General features: G+C 53.2%; 10 protein-coding genes across 10 annotated transcripts; 5 read left to right on the top strand and 5 right to left on the bottom strand.

Annotated features, from left to right (window-relative positions):
* Positions 1-549: 549 nt before the first annotated feature.
* On the top strand, positions 550-1308 carry PUP2 (proteasome core particle subunit alpha 5; the record flags this gene model as incomplete). The annotated part of the gene is made up of 1 exon (XM_018857479.1): positions 550-1308. The coding sequence occupies one exon, from the start codon at positions 550-552 to the stop codon at positions 1306-1308; it is 759 nt and encodes a 252-aa protein (XP_018712027.1).
* A 115-nt stretch (positions 1309-1423) lies between these two features.
* On the bottom strand, positions 1424-4045 carry METBIDRAFT_42598 (uncharacterized protein; the record flags this gene model as incomplete). Its single annotated transcript, XM_018857559.1, has 2 exons — positions 1424-3377; positions 3417-4045. 2 exons carry the CDS (start codon positions 4043-4045, stop codon positions 1424-1426), a joined length of 2583 nt encoding a protein of 860 aa, XP_018712026.1.
* Positions 4046-5135: 1090 nt separating this feature from the next.
* Positions 5136-7025, bottom strand: APG7 (Apg7p; the record flags this gene model as incomplete). Its single annotated transcript, XM_018857527.1, has 1 exon — positions 5136-7025. One exon carries the CDS (start codon positions 7023-7025, stop codon positions 5136-5138), a length of 1890 nt encoding a protein of 629 aa, XP_018712025.1.
* A 3571-nt stretch (positions 7026-10596) lies between these two features.
* NMD3 (ribosome-binding protein) lies at positions 10597-12123 on the bottom strand (the record flags this gene model as incomplete). The annotated part of the gene is made up of 1 exon (XM_018857443.1): positions 10597-12123. The coding sequence occupies one exon, from the start codon at positions 12121-12123 to the stop codon at positions 10597-10599; it is 1527 nt and encodes a 508-aa protein (XP_018712024.1).
* A 914-nt stretch (positions 12124-13037) lies between these two features.
* Positions 13038-14204, top strand: GCN5 (histone acetyltransferase; the record flags this gene model as incomplete). The annotated part of the gene is made up of 1 exon (XM_018855268.1): positions 13038-14204. A coding segment is annotated over one exon (1167 nt), but the record flags the coding sequence as incomplete, so codon positions are not given.
* Positions 14205-14612: 408 nt separating this feature from the next.
* Positions 14613-15383, top strand: SOL3 (6-phosphogluconolactonase; the record flags this gene model as incomplete). The annotated part of the gene is made up of 1 exon (XM_018858884.1): positions 14613-15383. The coding sequence occupies one exon, from the start codon at positions 14613-14615 to the stop codon at positions 15381-15383; it is 771 nt and encodes a 256-aa protein (XP_018712022.1).
* Positions 15384-15697: 314 nt separating this feature from the next.
* Positions 15698-16564, top strand: METBIDRAFT_12012 (2',3'-cyclic-nucleotide 3'-phosphodiesterase; the record flags this gene model as incomplete). The annotated part of the gene is made up of 2 exons (XM_018854147.1): positions 15698-15701; positions 15783-16564. 2 exons carry the CDS (start codon positions 15698-15700, stop codon positions 16562-16564), a joined length of 786 nt encoding a protein of 261 aa, XP_018712021.1.
* Positions 16565-18088: 1524 nt separating this feature from the next.
* Positions 18089-18700, top strand: MAD2 (spindle checkpoint protein; the record flags this gene model as incomplete). The annotated part of the gene is made up of 1 exon (XM_018857532.1): positions 18089-18700. The coding sequence occupies one exon, from the start codon at positions 18089-18091 to the stop codon at positions 18698-18700; it is 612 nt and encodes a 203-aa protein (XP_018712020.1).
* Positions 18701-18824: 124 nt separating this feature from the next.
* METBIDRAFT_78453 (uncharacterized protein) lies at positions 18825-20030 on the bottom strand (the record flags this gene model as incomplete). The annotated part of the gene is made up of 1 exon (XM_018858883.1): positions 18825-20030. The coding sequence occupies one exon, from the start codon at positions 20028-20030 to the stop codon at positions 18825-18827; it is 1206 nt and encodes a 401-aa protein (XP_018712019.1).
* A 181-nt stretch (positions 20031-20211) lies between these two features.
* POR1 (porin) lies at positions 20212-21060 on the bottom strand (the record flags this gene model as incomplete). The annotated part of the gene is made up of 1 exon (XM_018857390.1): positions 20212-21060. The coding sequence occupies one exon, from the start codon at positions 21058-21060 to the stop codon at positions 20212-20214; it is 849 nt and encodes a 282-aa protein (XP_018712018.1).
* Between the last annotated feature and the right edge of the window lie 897 nt (positions 21061-21957).

Here is a 21957-nt window from a genome sequence, read left to right as displayed (position 1 = left end):
ATTTCGTATATAGGATTGTGATATTGCTGGCGCAGTGTATACATCCACGAATCAATACTACGACAATGAGTGCACAGCGCAAGCAAATGGGATAATTTCAAAACACCATCGATACCTGAGCACTAGCTTCAAGCGCTCTGGCTCCTTCTTCCTTTTTTGCGGTGATGTATCCCGATTCACTATTGTACATCAGAGCCCAATCCCAGCTCCCAGGCCCCGGTGTTTCGCAACCTAAATGTCGCAATGTCGTGCGGAGTTGGGCCACTAAAAACCAGTGTATGCCAAAAACCACTGAAGAGTTTTCAGTCCCCAAGCTGAACAGATACACATGTTTTCGAATACGGGGCTCCCCTCTCATTTAAAGCCAGACTTCGTTGCGCTCGGGGCTGCAATCGAATAAGCCTGGTCACGTGATGCCAGCGTCGCCACTGGGGCCACAACACCAGGCGCGGCCGCGCAGGCCCTCACATAATCAACGAACAGAAGAGCCTCCACACTGCGACTCTTATTTACATTAGTTTGCTTGCCACACCACACAAAACACCCGCCATGTTCTTGACAAGATCCGAATACGACAGAGGCGTGTCGACGTTCTCGCCCGAGGGCCGTCTTTTCCAGGTTGAGTACTCGCTCGAGGCCATCAAATTGGGCAGCACGGCCATAGGCATTCTGACCTCCGAGGGCGTCATTTTGGGCGTCGAAAAGCGGGTCACGTCTCCGCTCTTGGAGTCTTCCTCCATCGAGAAAATCGTTGAGGTTGACAAGCACATTGGCTGCGCCATGTCTGGCTTAACCGCGGATGCCAGGTCCATGATTGACCATGCCAGAGTCTCGTCTTTGACCCACAACTTATACTACGACGAGGACATGCAAGTCGAAAGTTTAACACAGTCTGTGTGTGACTTGGCGTTGCGGTTTGGCGAGGGTGCGCTGGGCGAAAAGAGGTTGATGTCGCGGCCGTTTGGCGTGGCCTTGTTGATTGCCGGGGTGGACGAAAAGGGACCCCAATTGTACCATGCCGAGCCCTCGGGCACTTTCTATCGGTACGACGCGAAGGCCATTGGCTCGGGCTCCGAGGGCGCGCAGACCGAGTTGCAAAACGAATATCACAAGTCCTTGACGTTGAAGGAGGCTGAGCTCTTGGTTTTGAAGGTGTTGAAACAGGTCATGGAGGAGAAGTTGGACTGCAAAAACGCGCAGTTGGCGTCGGTCACACAAGACGGCGGCTTCCAGGTGTACGCGGACGACAAGACGGACGCGCTCATAAAGGAGTTGAACGAGACCACGGCCGAGGAGGCCCAGCTTTAGTGGGGCCCCGGCTCGGTGAGTTTCAGTGAGGCCCGCTTGCAGTGGGTGGCTTTAGTGAATGCAGAGTACATACCAATCATACGACGAAAAAGCGATCGCCGCCACGCCCGGCCGTCTAGAGAACCGCCAACTTGTCCTTGAGCGTGCCGAACGACGCGTTCTCTGTGCTGGCGGATCGTAGGTCCTGCGTGAACTGCTGCAAGGACAGATTGAATTCCATCCAGAACTTTGTGATCACGTTGTTGAGCCCCGCAATTCGGTTCTTCACGGCCTCTTCGTTGAACTCGACGTTGTCAAACCTCCCCGGGTAGTCGCGTGCAAATGCCTCAAGCAAAGCCGCGTCCGTCAGAATAAATGTCTTTTTGAGTCTGCTGGTGATGCCGGTGAACTCCGTCACCAACCCCAAGGACACACGTATATGCCCTAGCAATTGACTGTTGGTGATCATGGAGTCGCGCAAGATGTTGCTGAGGTACGTGCCGATGCTTTGGTTCAATCCGTGAACATCCACATGCGGTGCGTCCGGCCCAAACTTGCCGCCCGAGGCTTGCTGGTTCAGCGTGATTTTGATTTTCTCGTCGAAGATGCTATTGTTCTTGTTTGCGTGCTTCGTGAGTGGCTGGCCTCCGTCCTTGAACGGCGAGCTTGATCTGGGGGCTCGCGATGCCGGCCTTGGCTTTTCAAGCGATGCTGTGTACTGGTTCACGGTGGCCTTCAATTCACCAAAACTCGCCTCAATGACAAAGTGGTCCACGTAGTTTTGGAGCTCGGTCACGAAGCTCTTCATGCGGAATATCAACACGCGGCTGCGCAAAATGAGCTTTCTCAACGGCTCAGAAAAGTGTTTGTAGTTCCACACTGTGGAATACATCACATCCCGCCACGACGAGTCGATGAGCTTGCTTGCATACCTGATGATCATCTGGAGCTTGAAGATTAGCTGGAACTCGAAAATGAGATTTTCGCTGATCATCAAGTTTATCGGAAACGGCAATTCGCAATCAATGTTGACGGCCGCAATGACACTGCTTTTGTCTGGCTCATCCCCAGATGACTGTTCGGATGCCAGCGCAATAGTTTGTTGGCGTAGAGACTGGCTCACGAGTTTTTTGATGGCACTGGATGCCTGTTCGTCGCCAGTTACCGCGTCTGCGGCATCAAACGACCGGATGCTGATGATCTCCTCCGAGAGATCGTAGAAATTATTGGAGTCAATGCTGAAGTTCTGGAATGTCCGGAGAAGACTGGATATGCTTGATCGGGTAGTCATTGGTCCCTGGTTGATTTTGGAATGTCGCTGCTTTGGGTCTCCCAAACTGAACACGCCGTTGAAAGTATCAATGAGTGTCACTGTGGAAACCTTTCTCTTATTTCTGCTCAAGTCGTGGATTGCCTTGTCAAGAAACGTATCGGTTTTGGACGACTCGCACAAAAGGTAAGTTTCGTGGAGGCACGAGAGCATGTCGCTGAAATGGTATCCGCGGAAGAGCAATTTCAATAAGAGGTTGTTGGCCCGATCGTAGAACTGGACAATTTTGAGGTTGAGATCCTGGGCACACAAACTGGTGATCTTCTCCGGACATGCAACATTGGAAATGTCGTCAGGAAAATCCTGCAACGAGGCACTGCCAATGCACCGCTTGAATATGTTCAAGAACTTGCCCGTGGCAAGAACTTTAGCCTGCACTTCTCTGTCTAGAAACTGGCCAATAAGCCCGTCTACCTTGATCACATAAAGCTCTTCCCAATACCGCTCCACATTGGAGTAGAATATGTTCTTGGGGAGGTCGTTTTTCTTGACGAGGAACTCCAGAAAAAGGTCACTCAACTCCCCCTCGGCAAGCCACGTGTTGAGAAGCGACACGTAGTCGACGCTTATCGCCTCGAACAACACAGAAAGAAAAGCACATGCCTTCATGTCGCCCTCGTATAGGACACTCCGGCTCTCCACAATCTTAAGCACCAACCCGCCTTTGCAAACATCAAAGGCGTTGGGATCCGAGGAGACGCTGGTGCCTAGATTAATATCGGATCTGATCAGGCTCAAGAATGTGTCGAACCGAGGATCCCTGCCGGCGGAATCCCCGGATATGGCCAGCGACACTGACGTTGCGGTTTTGAACCGAGGGTTGCGGGCCTCCGTCTCTGTGTGCACCGCACATGCAATTTCGTACAAGTGCTTCAAGGCATCTGCGCAGGAGCTGTGGATCTCATTGTCCATAGCTGATAGAGATAAGTGGGGGTTTAGGTAGAACGCATCTTCAAACGACAATACAAGCTGGCGAAAGTGCGCAAGGCATCGGGCAATTTCTCGGCATAGCCGCTGGTTGACTCTCCCGAAATGTTGCATATCGTAGATCTGGGCAAACGCCCGGAGCCCCAGGTAGTACTTGCCGTATCGGAGGAGTTTTTTGGCGACTGCCTTCAAGCTGATATCGAGTGGAGCAGCCACCCTGAAATCGGGGCCGCGGATCCGGTTCAGGACAAGCGAGGCCTGGAACCGCTCGCTGTACCTCACATAGTGGCCCTCATACCCTAGCAAGGCAAAAAGCAAGTCTTTGATGATCAATGCCTGTTGTGTGGAGACATCCAGAATCTCATTGAGCAGAACGGGCTTGATCGGGCTTGGGGCCGCGCTGGGAGCCGCGGAAAAATCAAGGTGGTACAGCGGCTTGAGCGTGACTAGCCTTTGTGGGTATGATATTGTGGTTTCGGACCCGTCCGGACTGTGGTCCATGGCAGGGAGTTGTCTTTGTGGAGTTGAAGGGACCAAGCAGGCGAGGTGAGAATGTCTGTTGACATGTGCCGGTTGTGTGCAGGACAATGTTTCCGGATTGGGCTAGCGGCACGAAAACATGGGTGTCTGGCGAGGATTTCCACAGATTCTGAGGGCGTATAGACTCTTATTTTTCTGCCGTCCCGACAGCAATAGGGACGCGTTTTTGGGTGTATCTTGTCGGGCCCGCTCTATGCGCCTAGCCCTGGAGCCCGTCCATCGCGTGAACTTCAGTAGTCACGCAAATGCGCCAAAAGGGGCCCTGCGATCGGCAATTTTCCCATGAGTCTTCGAAACTCTCTCGTACTTTTTGGGTTTTTGTCCGAGCCATTGGTCTCTGGGAAACCCGTTGGGCGCCCATCCCGGTCACGTGACCGGGCCCGACGTAAACAAACCATGCGACGCGCCGCGCAGCCAGCCGCGCCATCCATCTCCATGTCGCTCTGGCCTGTATTGGAGAACCAAGACGAGCCTACCTCCCGAGAACTTTTCTGTAGCTTCTTGAAAGTGGGTGACCTAGGCTTCTGTAACTAGGTTGACGCCGCTCTTGAAGAAGTCAGGCGGCTTGTTTTTTGGGGCCGTGGATGGCCGTGCTTCTGGGTAATTAGGGGAGCTTGAAAATTAGGTGGCCCTCTCAGGAATTAGAATTAGCTGAGCTTGAAAATTGGGTGAGCTTGAAAATTAGCTGAGCCTCTCAGGAATTAACTGAGCCTGAAAATTAGGCGAGCCTCTTGGGAATTAGCTGAACTTGAAAATTGGGTGAGCTTGAAAATTAGGGGAGCTTGAAAATTAGGTGGCCCTCTCAGGAATTAGAATTAGCTGAGCTTGAAAATTAGCTGAGCTTGAAAATTACGTGAGCTTGAAAATTAGCTGAGCCTCTCAAGAATTGACTGAGCCTCTCAAGAATTGACTGAGCCTCTCAAGAACTGACTGAGCCTCTCAGGAATTAGCTGAGCCTCCCGAGAACTCTCAGTATCCAGCCTCCCCAAACCCTGAGTGGTCCCCTTTCCCCATCAGCCCGAAGATCCAGGAACAGCGTGCCAGGCCGCATCTAGTCGCTCGCGTCAAAGCCGTCTGACAACGACATCTCGTCCATCATCTGTGCTGCGGCCCTCTCGGCGTCCTCTTGCACTTGCCTCAAGCCACAGATCTCCTCCAAGTAGCCGGTGCTATTGAGGCAGTTTCTCACAAAGTCCCACTGCCCCGCCTGGTACATTTGTGCCACGGTCTCGGAACATGCAGAGCAGTGCTGGTATGCCGGCGTGCTGAGCTTGGTCTGGGTGAAGTTGTGGAGGAAGCCCCTGATCTGGTGCGGCACGTCGCCAAAGCTGGAGGTGCCGCCATGCGGCGCCCTGTTTTTCTCACCGTGCTGGAGCATGGACACCCAGAGCTCCACCGCGAGCGACGCCGCGAGCAAGGCGCCGCCCGGCCGCGTCACCGTGCACATCTGGTCCAAGCTGCGGGCCGACAACGAGTCTGTGGGCGCCACCACGTCGTTGCAGAAGTAGCAGCCCAAGCGCGCGGCCATGTCGAGCGGGCTGTGGCGGAGAACCAAGAAGCTGTCGAAGCCTAGCGCAGCATTGATGACGGTTTTGTTCATGGCCACGCCCATGACGGTGGGGAGCCAGCGGGACTCGCGCGAGTCCATGAGGAGGAACACCGCGTCGTGCTGATCGAAGAGCTGGCGCAAGAGGCCAAAACTGCGTTCCGCGTCGGCCTCGGCCGCGCCCGCAACGGGATGCCCGATCATCGGCACCTCCATGTTGTAGCCCTTGGAGGACACGCCGGGGAAGATCTCCGCCAACGCCTCGCTGGCCCGGGCCGCCTTTTCGGCGCCTTGGCCGGCGGCCCCGAAGCAGTCGCGGAACGCAAAGAGCGGCTGCCTCACGGGATTCGAGTACGACACGCGGCCACTGTCCACGAAGTTGATTTCGCGCACGCCCCAGCCCATCAACGCCCGGGCCACGTAGCTGCCGAGCGTGCCGGCCCCGAGCAAGAGCACCTTCTGGCGCCTGACGACGTCCAAGTCGAGGTGCGGCGCCACGCGCCACTTCATGAGCTTGAGGTTCAAGTCGACGGCCTGGTCGGCCAACTGGCGCGGGTCGATGAGGGAGCCCAAGTCGGCCATTTTCGGGCCGAGCCTGCCCTGCGGCGTGCGCTCCCACCCGGCCACCATGGGCGGGCTTTGAGCACTGAACGCCGGGTCGAGCTCGAGCTGCACGGCCGTGCTCAGATTGTTGTTTCTGTAGATGACGAGCTCGATCTTGCGAAAGCCGCGGGCCGCGAGCATGTAGAGGTGGTTTTTGAGCGGCACCGCCGGGGCACCGTCGGCGGCAAGACACGCGTCCGCGTACACAAAAACGCCGTCTTTGGAGAAGCCGCTGGTGCGGAACGTCGGCGTGGTTTCCCCGTGCTGGGCCTGGAAAAACTGCGCCGCGCCCTCGCCCACGAACTTCTCGATGTGCGGCAAGAGCTCGCTGTTGGGGGACGAGCGCCGCACAAACCACGTGGAGTGCAAGACTGGGTATGCAAGCCAGTAGTAGAACCGGTACTTCTTCAAGTCGCAGAACGACACGACATAGAACGCCTCGCGGAGGGGCGCGTGGTCCAAGCTGCGGGCCAAGTCGCGGCCCCACTCCTGAAGGAGGGCCTTTTTGTCCAACGCCTTGAACTCCTCGATGGTGTTGACGTTGTAGAGCCGCCCGTCCACCGTCCTGGTGAGCGCGTCTGTTTGCGCCTGCTCAAAGCAGTTGTAGTCGAGGTTGATCACGGGCCGGTCGTTGAACTTGTTGAGTTTCAGCGGCTGGGCCATGAACCCGTGTATGCGTTTTGGCGAGGAGTCCAACTTGTATTCGTTGAGGATTCGGTGGGACAAGTTCGTGAAGAACGAGGAGTCCACGAAGGACTGGACGGGGTGGAACCTCAACGGCTGCGGGTCCATGTTGAGGGGACGTGTGTGCTGGTGCTGGGCCTTGCGATCTGCCGCCGAGTCTGTGTTTGTGATGGTGTTTGGTGAAGGTGTTTGGTGTTTGGTGTTTTGTAGATGTTTTGTAGTTTCAGTGTTTTGTAGTTTCAGTGTTTTGTAGTTTCAGTGTTTTGCTGTTTTGCTGTTTTGCTGTTTTGCTGTTTTGCTGTTTTGCTGTTTTGCTGTTTTGCTGTTTTGCTGTTTTGCTGTTTCTTGTTGCTGCTGGCTATTCTTCTTGTTGCTGGCTTTTCTTCTTGACGCTGGTGTTTCTTGTTGGTGATGGTGCGAGTTTATCTACAGATTAGCCAAAGTGAGCCAAAGTGAGCCTTCGGGCCCGGCCCTATGCAGGCCGGCTGGTGCCTGATACGAGGCTCCAAAATGACACCGGCCTCTGGCTCCCTGGGCTGGAATGCGACCTCAAACATCGGGCGATTTGCGGCTTCCTGCTCTTGAATGTAATGTGTGGATTTTAGCGGTGGGATTCCAATCGGGGGCATGTGGCTTCTTGGTGGACAGACTATCAGAAGCAGGCCATGCCGCTAATTTCGCGTCTTCTGTCTCCGAACATCACACGCAGAACATTGCAAATGTTCCAGAGAGGCATGTATACGGTGTGTGATGGATGTGTGTGCTTTAAATGGGTGGACTGATGTATTGCTAATGGATGTATAGTGCCGAATGGCTGGATAGACTGTGGAGTTGAAGAACTAGTGTTTCGCTAATCTCATGAATTATACCTGCTGGATTGAAGGTTGAGTTGTCGAATATACGGATGAAGATTAGGAAAAGTATTGATTTAGGTTAATTGTACGAGCTAGAGTACAGATCAACGAAGACATCCAAATTATCACAAACCGGCCATGCCGGGTTAAGAGCCCTCTCACTTTAGATAAATCTCTTGGACCTTCCTGTACATTGGAATTATGACTGTGGGTATGATACAAAATAAGCATGACTTACATTAAGATTGGATATTTACCAACTAAAGAATTTTAGTGGGGATGATCTACAGCTAATTAATGCATTATTGATCTGACGATATGGTGGATCTACAGTGTCGAATGCATGGATAGACTGTCGAATTGATGCATTAGTGTTTTGCTAGTATTATAAATAAGGTCGAATGGACAGCAGCTGGACGAATTGATGCATTAGTACGTTGGCCATTTTATGAATCCATACAGTGCTGAATTGATGAATGGACACTGATGGATTGCTAATATTATTGGCTCATGGTGTCGAATGAATGGATGGCTGGTCAAATCATGCATTAGTGCTTTGCTGATTTTATGGGTTTACATAGTGCTCGATTGTTTGATCGATTGTCTAATGGATCGTCTGCATCACCCGCCTCCTTACCTGGGTAGTCACCAGCAATCCAGTGCTTTGCTGATAATCAAACCTGGTAGTCTCACCATTGAATCAATTATATAACTCAATGTTCTCTTGTTTCCAAGGCTTGCAGCTTCAAAAACCGAAAAATACAACCATCTATCAAAGAATGCTCAACACCAAGTCAGGAACCTTCAGAAATATAGTGTGCATATTCATAGAATCAATGTGAATCTGGAGCCTGGGCCTACAACAATACAGCAACTCTATATGGTACTGACTTCTGGAATGCGGTGACTGCTGAACAACTAAAGTGATTTGTGATAAGAAATAGCCAAGGACATTTCGATTATTGAAATATCGCAATGAGATCAGTCAGCTCAGTGATTATCGCGTTTTATAAAACTCACCTTACCTCCGTGATACCATAGCCCATAAAAAGCGAAATACGATGACATTTATCGGCAATCAGCTCGACCGATATTGAATTGCATAACACATTTGTTCTTATTATATATTGATCCTCCTTGCATAGATCATTGTGACAATGGATGACAACAGAAAGAAATATATCCACAGTCAGACGTGTACAGCATCCAAGACAGCCCAAGGTCATATCAGATTCTTTTCCAAATTTAAACCCTGCGTACCGCTTCATTGTATTGAAAAGAGGTAGAACAATGATCCTGGCCACTTGGTTGTAATTTTAGTTTGCCTATTCCGACATGACATGAAAGAGCACGGATCAACATCGCCAATATCACTACTACTAGAAAACAGCTTCTGATTTGATTCCCCAGACTATGCCCTCTTGGCTTTTCTCTCCAAGGTACTTGCTTGTTTCTAACTTCCAGTATCCATCCTAAGGTATCACCAAGAAAACTTCATTGGCTTTCGGTTCAGAGTTGCATAAATGTCACAGAAAATATGACCATTATGGGTATTCCATGTATACAATCTGCATTGACTTGATATGACTTGCGGATTCTTAAAGCAAGAGTTGTCATTTTTAGCAAATGTCCAACATAACGTTTTTCAGGAAACCAAAAATGAAGTCCAAGTCACTTTCTAATATCAGCAGACTAGTTCCAGTTATCTACACCAAGCTGGCTGGATTACATGACTTACTCCGGTAAGACGTCCACTAAATTAATAGTATACTCCAGGAACTAGCTGCAACTTGTCAGTGGGCTTGTTTCAGCGTATACTCACTGACAAGATTTGAGTAAGCACAGCTCATAATGGCTCTTTCGGAATCCCCTCATAGCTTTAGCCACTATACTGCTCCTAATAAAAAAGGCTGGTTGTGTTGTCCAATGAAAAATGTACATATCTTGGACTGATGGATGGGTATATCGTCGACTAGATTAATGTACACACTACTGAATCCATCGATGTACAGTGATTTAAAGTGTACGTCTTATGCATTGTTTGGTTAATTTGTGGATATACCGCTGGATTTTATATAATGTCAGATTGATGGATTGATATTTTCTTAATCAGCGGATCGGAATACTCCTAAATTATTGCTCAATGAATTACCAATCGGACTGATACACTATTACTTTCATGAATCTATGCTGTCAAATTGATGGATGTATATATTGCTAGATGAGCAGAATATACCTTGCTGGCTTCAGAAACATTACCTCATGTGAAATTGATAAATTGAAACTGCCAAATTTATGAATGGAAATACTGGAAATTGCTTGATGAAAACACTGCCAGATTCATGAGTAGAGACACGCTAGTGAATTAGATGATACGATTGATGAATCCTGAAGTGGACAGATCGATGTATGCAATGGTGAATGGTTGAGAAGAAAAATACAAGCAACCACACTATGATCCGCTCCGGATCGAGGTATCGTGCGCCCCGACTATCTAATTTAGCAATTTCTGTTTCTGATCGTCAGGGTTCTGACTGTCAGAATCAACAAATCTTAAACTGACTGACCAATGACTACTCTAGCCTAGTGCCTCCACTGCGCTTGCACTACAGCACATCAGGAATCTTCGAGGTCTAGTCCTTAGAGACTTTGCTCGACCAGCACCCAGAAACTGACAAGTCAAGTACTTCAATTAAAACAAGGTCCTTAATCTCTGGAGCCGATGTAGCAAACATAAATGAAGCCCTCAACGCCAGTTTCTCTAAGCCCATCTACGACCTCTCCCTGCTCCGTTCCACGTTTGTTACTCGCCTTTGTATGTAACTCTACTCCAAAGTCATGCCATCGATCTCGTCCAACAACTCGTCGATGCCAATTTCCACGGCGTCTTCGTCGTCCTCCTCCATGTCGTTTTCGTCCTCGGCACTTGGCACAGGCTCCTCGCCGGCCTTGTACAAGTTGATGGTATGTCTCAACTCCTGGTCCTCTTCCAACTCCTGCAAGAACAACTCGTAGTCTCTCTCCGCTCTCTCTTGCTCCTGCTTGGCCTGTCTGGAGTCGTCGTTAGCGACGATCTCGTTGTGTTCGCGGGCCATTCTCTTCAACTTCCACTTTCTGTTTCTGTTCTTCTTGGACTTCCTCGTGTAGTGCTTCTTGATGAGCACGACTTCTGGGGTGTTTTCTGTGTCCAAGGAGTCCCACAAGTCCGAATTGAAGTTGGTGTTGGTCAAGTAGTAGCCCATGGCCAGGTCGCCGGCATGCAAGAAGGCACCCAAGTGGGAACGCACGTAGAAGGTTCTGTCGTTGACACCCAAGTCACAGGCCCTGCACACGGTGACGTCGGCAAGCACGTACTTGCCCTTCATGTCGCCCGTGGGCTCGACATCCAAAACAATGAACTCCACGAGCTGGTTGACGTCCAGGAGCGGGAGGAAAGGCTTCTTCCAGTACAAGGCCGCAGGCAAGTCTGCGGTTTGCAAGGTGTTGGGGTCGATGAACTGCAACATGTTGGTGACCTTGTGGCACACGACCAAGCGCGTGATGTTGCCGAACTGGTTGGCCAACTTCTTGGGGAGGACCACGAGATCGTCACGGCAGATGGGGGCGATTTCAATGGAGAAAGTGAACTTGTACGACGACGAGCCGGACTGCGTGTCTATGCTGACCAACTCCTCGGAGCGCTTGTTTTTGATGGGGGCCACGGCCGACAAGAAGTCCACCATTTTCGTGGCGTGGTTGCGCTGCGCGTAGAAGAAGTCCAAGCCGTCCTTGGCCTCCTGGATGGAGATGGTGTCCACGTGCGCGTTGTGTCTCAAGATCAACTGCTCCAAGTAAAGGAACGTTCTCTTGTGTGCCACCTTCTGCCTGATTTGGACGGTGGCCCTCCAGGTGTTGGTGGTGAAGGACTTGGCACAGTCCGGGCACTGCATGGCAATCACCACGTACTCGACCTCAAAGGTCTGCTGCACGATGGTGTTCTGCAAGGCCTCGCCCTGCACAGTCAACTTGACCCTGATACGGCGCGAGTGCGGCTCGGTCCAGATGAACGAGGCGTCGATCAAACGCACCTTGGACAAGCCCTTCAAGCGGCGCAAGCAGATGGCCAAGAGCTCGCGCGACTCCAACTCCGCGCGGATCCACTGGCTGGGCGGCTGCAAAAACCGCTCGCAGTTTCTGCAGAACGAGATGTTGGCCTCACGGGGAATGCCCTCGGTGATGTCGACGTTCAATTTGATGCAGTCGTAGCACATGACTAGGCCCAGCGACCCGTCCATGGGCACTCCACAGTTGCAGCAGAGCACCGTGGCCACGCCCTCCTGGTGCGTGTGTGGTTGTAATGGGGCATACGACATTTTTGGCCCTGCGTGTGTGTGGTGCTGGGGTATGCTTGTATTTTAGTAAGCGAGCCTTGGGTCCACGAGAGAGTGGGGAAAGGCTGTGAAGAGGGGTGCTGCGGGGGAGCTGCGTGCGTTTCTTTCGGTGGCCGCCTGTGTGTTGCTTGGTTGCTGATGCTGTTTCTGCCTGCTCGCTACGGAGGTGCCGAGTCTGTGGAAAAAAGTCTCGATGTGCTTGCTAATAAAGAGAAGCAGTACGCGGCATCGGAAAAAAGAGGGTTTGGAGATGAGCAGGCCCAGCCTCGCGCACCCGTGCACCACGCGCTGCCGGTGTGCACGCTCCTGGTCCGGGACATGGATGTGCATCAACGCGCCATGCTTGCCAACACCGGCTATTTTCTCTTTGCGGATACACCACCCACACGCGTGCTATATTTTCAATGGTGGAGCGCAAACGAGCCGGCGGAAGCCTTTCTGGAGCGCCGCTCAAAAGAGCGAAAAAAGACGCCCGCGGCGGCACGGGTGTTTCGGACGGGCCGCTCTCGGCACCAGACAGCCCCGAGCCTGCCGAGCTGGGCGGCTGTCAGAGTGAAGGCGGATGCGAGGGGGGAGACGCGTGTAAGGTGGAGGACGGGTGTGAAGGAAAAGACGGCTGTAAAAGCAAGAACGGCCGCAAGCTTGCGGATGGCTGTAAAACCGCGGATGGCCGTGAAAATGAAGGCTGTAAAACCGAGGGTGGCCGTGAAAACAAAGATGGCCGTGAAAACAAAGATGGCTGTAAAACCGAGGATGGCTGTAAAAACGAGGGTGGCCGTGAAAACAACACGGGCGGTGGCGATGTTTCGCCGGACGACGGTCCCGGGGTAGCCAGCGGCGACCGGCCAGCGGCACACCATGGCAGCAAGCGCCCCACGCCCGATGGCCAGTCGCCCAAAAACGACGACAACGAGCCCGACGACGAACCCGAAGACGACGACGAGGAGGAGGAGACGCGGCGAGTGACCGTGTTCAACTTCGACGGCATGGAGTACGCGTTCAAGGAACGGCCGTCCGTGCTCGAGGAGCGCGAGGGCAAAATCGAGTTCCGCGTGGTCAACAACGACAACACGCGCGAGAACATGATCGTGCTCACCGGCCTCAAGAACATCTTTCAAAAACAGTTGCCCAAAATGCCGCGCGAGTACATTCTGCGGTTGGTGTACGACCGGCTGCACCTCCTGATGGCCGTGGTGCGCAAGCCGTTGACTGTGGTGGGCGGCATCACGTACCGGCTGTTCGACAGCCGCGGGTTTGCCGAGATCGTGTTCTGTGCCATCTCGCTGACAGAGCAGGTGCGCGGCTACGGTGCGCACTTGATGAACCACTTGAAGGACTACGTGCGGGCCACGTCGCCGGTGAAGTACTTCCTCACGTATGCCGACAACTACGCCATCGGCTACTTCAAAAAACAGGGTTTCACCAAGGAGGTCACGCTTGACAAGCTGGTGTGGGTGGGCTACATCAAGGACTACGAGGGCGGCACGTTGATGCAGTGCCTGATGCTCCCGTCACGCCTCCGCTACTTGGACTCGGGAAAGATCCTCCTCCTCCAGAAGGCTGCCATCGAAAAGCAGATCAAGATGCGCTCCACGTCCCACGTAGTACGCCCGGGGCTTCAGGTGTTCAAGAACGCGCGGCCAGGCTTCAAGCTCCTGGCCAGCGAGATCCCGGGGCTCATTGCCAGCGGCTGGCTGGAGGAGATGGACAAGCTCGCGCAGAAGCCCAAGCGCGGGCCACACTACAACTTCATGGTATCTTTGCTCTCCGAGCTCACGAACCATCCGCTGGCATGGCCGTTCGCTGTGCCCGTCAACAAGGACGAGGTGGGCGACTACTACGACGTGATCAAGGAGCCCATGGACCTCTCCACAATGGAGCTGAAGCTCGAGAACGACAAGTACGACACCTTTGACCAGTTCTTGTACGACTGCAGGCTCATCTTCAACAACTGCCGCTCGTACAATGCCGAGACCACCACCTACTATAAGAACGCCACGAAGCTCGACAAGTTTCTCACGAAAAAGGTCAAGGAGAGCGCGGACTACTCGCACTTCTTGGAACTGTGAGGGAGATGCGGCCAATGATGGTCGAAAGTCAATGAGAGGGAAGTGGAGGCCGGCGGCTTGCAGTACCCCATGGGGACAGCCACGGTGATTGCAAGTGGCCTGTCCTAGAGTATCTATCTAAGATGCACTGGTGATTCTTCAATGGTTATGGCCGGTTGTTTTTTAAGCCCGCCATTTCCGTCCACCCAGGTATGATGTGCTAAGCCCTGGCTGGACCCAGTCGGGCGGAATGGTACTCTAGCCAGAGGAACCTCCTGCTCCACCGCGCGCACCATGAGTGCTCCTGCACAATTCCGAGCAAAGGATGGTATATGCCCGAAGCAGCTCCGGCCGAGAAGACGCTAAGCAACCTAGCTTCGAACTGCAGCATTCATCCTCCCCAGCACACACTCACAAACCAAAATGGCGCAAATCTACACCAGCTCTACCTCACCCGAGGTCGCCAAGTCTGTGGCCTCCTTCGTGCTCAAGCACCAGGACGAAGCCCTTGCCAAGACCGGCACTTTTAAGATTGCCGTGTCGGGCGGCTCCATGGGCAAGGTCTTGAAGGCAGGGTTGGTCGACAATGCCGCGGCAGCCGGCAAGGTGCAGTGGGAAAAGTGGGAGATCTTTTTCTCGGACGAGCGTTTGGTGCCCTTGGACCACGCGGACTCCAACTACGGGCTTTTGAACGAGTCTGTGCTTAAGTTCTTGACGGGGGCCAAGCCCACGGTCCACACGATCGACGCCTCGCTCCTCACCGGCTCCGACGGCCAGATTGAGGGGGCCGACGAGCAGAAAGACGAGGCCATTGCCAAGGCGTACGCGGAGATGCTCCCTGCGGACGGCAAGGTGGACTTGGTTCTCTTGGGATGTGGCCCCGATGGCCACACATGCTCGTTGTTCCCGGGACATGCGTTGTTGAAGGAAAACGAGAAGCGCATTGCGCTCATCCGCGACTCCCCAAAGCCTCCACCAAGAAGAATCAGTTTCACGTTCCCCGTCTTGGCCAACGCCGGTGCCATTGCTTTCATCGCCGAGGGCGAGGGCAAGGCGCCAGTGATCAACGAGATTTTCAACGACGCACAGTCCGAGTTGCCCTGCAAGCTCGTGAATGGACTCGGCGTACCGGTGTCGTGGTTTGTCAACGACGCGGCGCTCACCGGGATCAGTGTGCCCGCGTCCAAGTACTAGACGCAGCCATGCACGCAGGAGCCAGGCCGCCTGGCGTTGTTTGTATCATCCACACGTACTCCGGTGAGAAATAAAAGAGCGAACACACAGGAGCGAATTGCAGAGCCCAAAGAGCAGATGGGGTTTATGACTTGTCTGTCTCTCCATCGACCAGTCCGGTCGAGAACAGTAGTGCCATCTGCGCGGCCCCAGCTGTGCTACCAGCGCGGCCCTAGTAATGGTATTCGCGCGGCCCCAGCTGTGCCAGTAGTGCGGCCCCACGGCCCATACAACGGGCGCGCAGCACCAGCCACCGTACCACTAGTATCTTCAGAATGGGTATGTTTCTGCCACCCAAAAGACGCCTGTCCACAAAGACAGCACTGCGGGACGCGGCCGCTACTAACACACACGGTTTAGGCGTGGCGCTATGGCTTTGCCCCAAGAAAAACACCCCACTCTACGACAAGCTCCAGGTGCTCATGAACTCGCTCTCCACCGTGTTCCCAGGCCTGCCCCCCAGGTTCGAGCCACACATCACCATCACCTCCAATGTCGCGGTGGACTTGGCCAACGCCAAGGATGACGTGGACCGCATTTTGCTGGCATGCTGCATCGCGCTCGACTCGCTTCCTCGCGACTCCTCGGACCCCCATTGGATCCACTTGGGCCGCGTGGCCAGCCAGAAGAGGTTCTTCAAAAAGCTCTATTTCCAGGTGCTCCGCGACCCGACGCTCGTGTCGTTTGCCCGCATTGTGCGCGAGCTCTTCGTGGTGCTCCCGGAGCGAACCGAGCTGGAGCACAAGGTCAAAAACCCGCACTTGTTCCACACTGACCATCTGGGCAACATAGTGCGCCGCAAACCGGGGCTGCGGGCCCGGGGGCACCCGCACGTGGACGCCGCGTTGGACCACGCCAAGATCCAGAGCGAGCTGGCGCACGAGGCCGCGTCCTGGTCGGCGGCCGAGTTCGACCCGCATCTTTCTTTGGTATATAGCGACTTGCACCCGATCGACAACGCGTTGTGGCACACGATCCGCTCGCGCGTCTCGGACTACCTCTCGTTGGAGGACTGTGACCTGGAGGAGTGGGACGTGCGAGGGAACGGGCTCTCGTGGGAGGGCGGGGTGTTGAAGTTGGTCCTCTGCGAGGGCGACGTCAACGAGTGGCCTGTTCTCGGCTCGGTGGACCTACACATGTGAGACCGAGATGCATTGGGGGGTCTGCCGCCTGGTCCCTGTGCCCTTGTGGGCTGGCCGGGGCCTGGGTCTCGATGGTTAATAGACAATAGAGCGTCTCTGGAAACGGTACTGCCGTGTATGAGTGCCGTGGTCCTTGGGCTCGCATGCCTGCTACGGGAAATAGGCCACGTGAGCACCGAAACATAATGGTGTAGTTATGTTGTGGAGTCACGGCCGTGAGTTGGCATGGGTCTGGGGCCTGCACCATGTCATTGTTGCATTGCAAACAGCACTCGGGGTCTTGGGATGACTCGCGTGAACAAGGCAATTCATTTTTTTTTTCTTAGCGACAGACATCATTCTTCCACTGCAGTCTTTCCACCGACGAAATCGCCAACAACGAGACGCACGGATGCTTTCCACAGCCACCTCTACAACAAGGTGGCACCGCCCAATGCCGGTGGCAAGGGCTCGGATATGCCTAACCCATGACTTTGAACGAAGTACTGGCCCTGGCAGACAACTGCTTGGAGAACCCAATAGCTATATTTGGCTCGTCGCCACGATCTTCCAGGAATACCCGAGGACTTGCGAGTCGCCGAAAATTAGCTCCATGAGCCCCTTCCACCATCTAATTTGAAGCGACAGCCACAGGAGACTATCTTCTGAGCTGGTGACGTGATGTGAACAGATGCATGACGAGCAGATGGCTGAAAGTGGCCCCGTCTCATCTCTGCGTAGAGAGACCGATGTGGAATCCCGATTGGCACGAATTTGAGCCACCGGAAACTCCATCGAAAGAAGGATTCGACTGACTCTAATTCGGCCTAAAAGTGTCGTACTCCTCTGGACTTCTCCAATTCAGAGGTCTTACGGCTACATTCTACATCACTTATAATCACCCGACATAATACAGCGCAGGAGAATTCCAAGCAACACAAATCTTCACAACGCCCCAGAGCATCACTCTCCATAATAACCTAGGCCCTGAACACGAGTCTTTGCCGTAAAAATGTTTTCCTTCAGTATCATCCCAAAGAATCCAAAACCATACCTCACATCCACCATGAGAATTCATGCAGCCGCGTTTCGGCACTGGGTCCGTATAGCTGGTTCTAGAATTCCATATAATATTAAGTAGTCGTGCTCATTTGATCAAATGAATCTGCCAACAAAGCTATGCCGAAAGGCCAATCCCCCTATTTTTGGCAACAATTGTGCATACACTGCAATGACATGATTGAATTTGCCATGACATACAGTATTTGCAATTAACAAAAATTACCGCACCAACCACCGTTTCCGTAAACATGCTTTCTCCTCCCAAAAATCGAATATGAAAGCAGTGCCCCCGTAAGTTCCCCTCTCAGAAATCCTCATACTAAGGAGACGATTGCAGAAAATAGCGACGTAGTCCTCCGGAAAAAACGTCCATTCATAAGCATTTGCATCTCGATGGTCTCGTGGCACCATCTCCTCTACCGCGCAAGCGCAACGCGCAATGCGATCTCCAGTGCCAGAATTCCAAACCTCGGCCCCACCAGAATGACGGAGTCGCTCTCGAAATTGGCCCTCAAGGGCTCCTCGAAAATCGTGGCGGACTACTTTGAATTTGCCATCCACAGCATATTGTTCCAGCGGGGCATTTATCCGTCGGAGGACTTCATCACCGTGCGCAAGTATGACTTGCCCATGCTCTTCAGTGCTGATGACGAAGTCAAAGCGTATATCCGCAAAATCATGGACCAGGTCAAGAAGTGGATCTACGGGGGCAGGCTTTCCAAGCTCGTTGTTGTGATCATCAACAAGGCCACCACTGAGAGTTTCGAGAGATGGGAGTTTTCTTTAGATACAAGCGACGATGTAGATACACAGGTCTCCAAAAGCAGGGCAGACATCCAAAGGGAAATCCAGGCCATCATTCGCCAGATCACGGCCTCCGTGTCGTATCTTCCTTTTCTAAAGGACGACGAGTATACTTTCAATGTGCTTGTGTACACAGACCCATCGTACGAAACAAAAAACATCCCTTGCGAATGGGCCGACACCAACGGAGACGGCAAGATGATCGAGGGAGACGCGGATGCCGTGCAGTTCTCTACATTCCAAACGACAATGCACAACGTGGGTACTTCTGTCAGCTACAAGTTGGGATAAATCACCCGAGTAAGACTTCGAGGGCCAGGCGACTGGACGCCTGGGTATTCAAACACACAGAATGTGGTGGCTGGTCCAAATTTTTAGCAGACAGGGCAGGGCATCGCCGCACTGTGCCTAGCGGTTACACCTTGTTGGGCTTTGGCGGACGCAAAATGGCAAACTCCTCCTCAAACCGCCGCCTCTTGTTGCCAATCATGAACCGCGCAGCGCCTTTGCTCCCAACTTTATAATCCCATTTGCGCAAGTAGTTATCCTGCTTGAGCAAGCCGTTGGTCGACACGGACTGCTCGCTGAGAATGGTCAAGTCGTTGAACCGGGACTTGAGCCCCATGAACTTGAAGATCTGTTCCTTGCCCGTCTCGGCGTTCACCGCCGGTAAGTAGTCGTTCAATACCAGGAACTTCATCTGGTGCACGTAGTAGTCCAAGACATAGACTATGCCCTCGTTGACCAACAGCTCGGGGCACCGGAAGTCTCGCATGGAATCGATGTTCTCCAAGACACTGCCGGTTTTTTCTAGGTCGCCAATGTCCCCGTATTTCGAGATCAAGTCGACCGGCTTGAGGTTCAACGTCACAATGACTATGGCCAACGCAATACAGTGGGGCGGAATCACAAGCGAGAGCGGCGTGGACATGATGTCGAACGCCACGAGCCATGCGAAAAACGTGGGTTTATAGTCCAAGCCCAACTGCTTGGCAAACATGACAACCAACTGGTCCACAGATGGCACGTTTGCGGCCCCGCTGAGAAAGTCGAATTTGAGCACCTGGAGCAATTTGAACTCCAAGCTCATGATGACCTTGCGCTGGATCTCGAGCACCGTGTTCGACGAGTTGCTAAGGTTTCGGTAGTGGTTTCTGGACTCGCCATCGATGTCCCTTATCTTGTTGGCCACGTTCTGGATATCCCGGAGTTTTTTGATGCAGTCCTCGTTCTTGGTGGCAAGAAATAGACATGTGTATGCAACCATGTACGGGTCCTTTTCGAGCTCAACCAAAGGGTCGTTTTCGGGGTTCATGTCGGCCTGCTCGTCGAAGTTGTTGAACAAGTAGTAGCGCTGGTAGTAGTTCATCAGCAAGCTCAAAACACGTAGCGGGAACTTCAAGGTCTTGATGACCTGGAAGAGAAACTGGTACATTTGGTGTTTGCGCTGGTTGTATGCGATTTTCTTATTGTCTGGGATGGTACTGGCATGGAGATACGAGAGTTCTGCGTGCGAGAGATATGGCCGCGACACCTGGAGAACGGTGGGCTTTTCCACCACATGCCGATGCTGCGACGGCGTTCCGGGGGCCTCGGCGGCGGGTCTTTTGGTGTCTGCCATTTTTTGGATCTTTTGGTGCTGGAGATGGCTGGGACATGGTGGAACGCCAGAAGCACGCGGCACGTTGATGTGCGCGGAGGTACGGGTGTAGGCGCTCGCCGGCTACATGGACAAAGCTTATGGCAAATGCGTTTATTTGACTTTTACATACAACTCATTCAGAAAGGCGCAGTGTCTGTGCTTAAGCAGCGAAGGACAAGGAAACACCCAACTTGTGGACAGGCTCAGCCAACTTCAAGGCGTCGAAAGAGGCACCCAAGCCCAATCTGACGCCGGGTCTCAATTCCTGGGAGTAGGCCAAGGCGGTCAAGCCGGAGTCGGCGATCTTGGCCTTGACGAAAGCGGAGGAGTCCAACTTGTACTTGGTGGCGAACTCGACGTTGACGTTCTGGGACTTGACGGAGTCCCAGGTGGCCTTGGCGCCGGCCTCGACGAATGGAGACACCTTGTGGAAGTAGGCGGCGGTGAACACAGACAAGTTGGAGGTGGAGGTGACGCCAACGGTGTACAATGGGTTGGCGTAGCCCACACCGACGGAGTACTTGTTGAGCTTGGCGGAAGCAATGTCGTAACCCAACTCGGCGCCGGCGGTGAAGCCGTCGTGGGCCACGGCCAAGTCGGCGGTGGCAACAGGGCCCTTGAGCAAGTCAAAGAACAATCTGGCGTTGACGGCAGACTGCTGGTAGAAGAAGTTCAACTTGGCGTTCTTGGCACCGTTGGGCACCACGGAGGTGTCCAACTCACCCTTCAAGCCTGGGGTCAACAACTCGGACAACTCGATCTTGGTGTTCAAGGTGTTGGAGTTGTTCCAGCCCTCGGTCAAGGTCAAGCCGGTGGCCTTGTCGGCGTACTTGGCCTCGACGGAGGCGGCAATGGCGTTGTCCTTGGCGGTCTTACCCTTGACGGTGAAGGCCACGCCATTTGGGGCAACGGTCTTGACGTCGACGGCGGCAGTGGACAAGTGGAAGAAGTCCTTGTTCAACAAGTCGTTGGAAGCCTTTTGGAGGTCGGAGAAAGCAACTGGAGCCATTTTGGTACGGAGGTGTATAGTCGGGGAAGTTTTTTAAAAACACCTGCTTCGCGGGGGCGGTGGGTGCGCGCCGCTTTATATACGCTCCACGGAGGTTGGGGAGCCAACCACCGGCTCCTGCAGAGCGGGCGCGTTTTTTTGGGCTTTTTCGTGATTTTCGACGCTCTCGGCCGCGCCGCGAACTGTGGAGAATGGATTGCCAGATCACGGGCCGGGCAGGCGAGGGGAACTGGGGGTCAAGACAAATATTTGATATTTTTTTTTTGGGGGTGGATGTAGCTTTAGTACGAGAAATCAGTGAGTCTGCGCACGTGTGTGTTACCCGTGGCAGCGCTGTTTTTTTGTTATATTCTCGTGCACGTGGAAGGAGAGTAATTAACTGTTGGTGGTGGCGGAGTTAGCCGCTAGCGCCGAGGCGCCCGGACACAACAAAAGGCAGAGCCTGGCGCCACGACCTCGCATCCCAGAATCCCAGCCAAGCGAAGCCAATTCGGATCTGGGTTTCTGTCTTTTTGGGCCTGCCTGAGTTTTGGGCGGCGGCGGTAATGCAATGATTTGATTTGAAGACATGCTTGGTTTTGTGGTGTCTGCTTAAGGCGGTGTCTTGGATTGAGCCATGATTTGTGGCTTGATTTTTGCCTGAGATTTTTGTCTGGGTTTTTTGCCTGAGATTTTTGCCTGAGATTTCTGTCTATGAGTTGTGCCTATGAGTTGTGCCTATGAGTTGTGCCTATGAGTTGTGCCTATGAGTTGTGCCTATGATTTCTGTCTAAGATTTCTGTCTAAGATTTCTGTCTAAGATTTGTGCCCATGATTTGTGCCTCAGATTTTTGCCTGAGATTTGTGCCCGAGATTTGTGCCGAGATTCATGCCTTGAGAGCTGTGCCCTATTTGTCC

The sequence above is a fragment of the Metschnikowia bicuspidata genome (assembly GCF_001664035.1).
Source record: "Metschnikowia bicuspidata var. bicuspidata NRRL YB-4993 chromosome Unknown METBIscaffold_3, whole genome shotgun sequence".
Lineage (NCBI taxonomy): Eukaryota > Fungi > Ascomycota > Pichiomycetes > Serinales > Metschnikowiaceae > Metschnikowia > Metschnikowia bicuspidata.
This window is presented reverse-complemented; position numbering and strand designations above follow the sequence as displayed.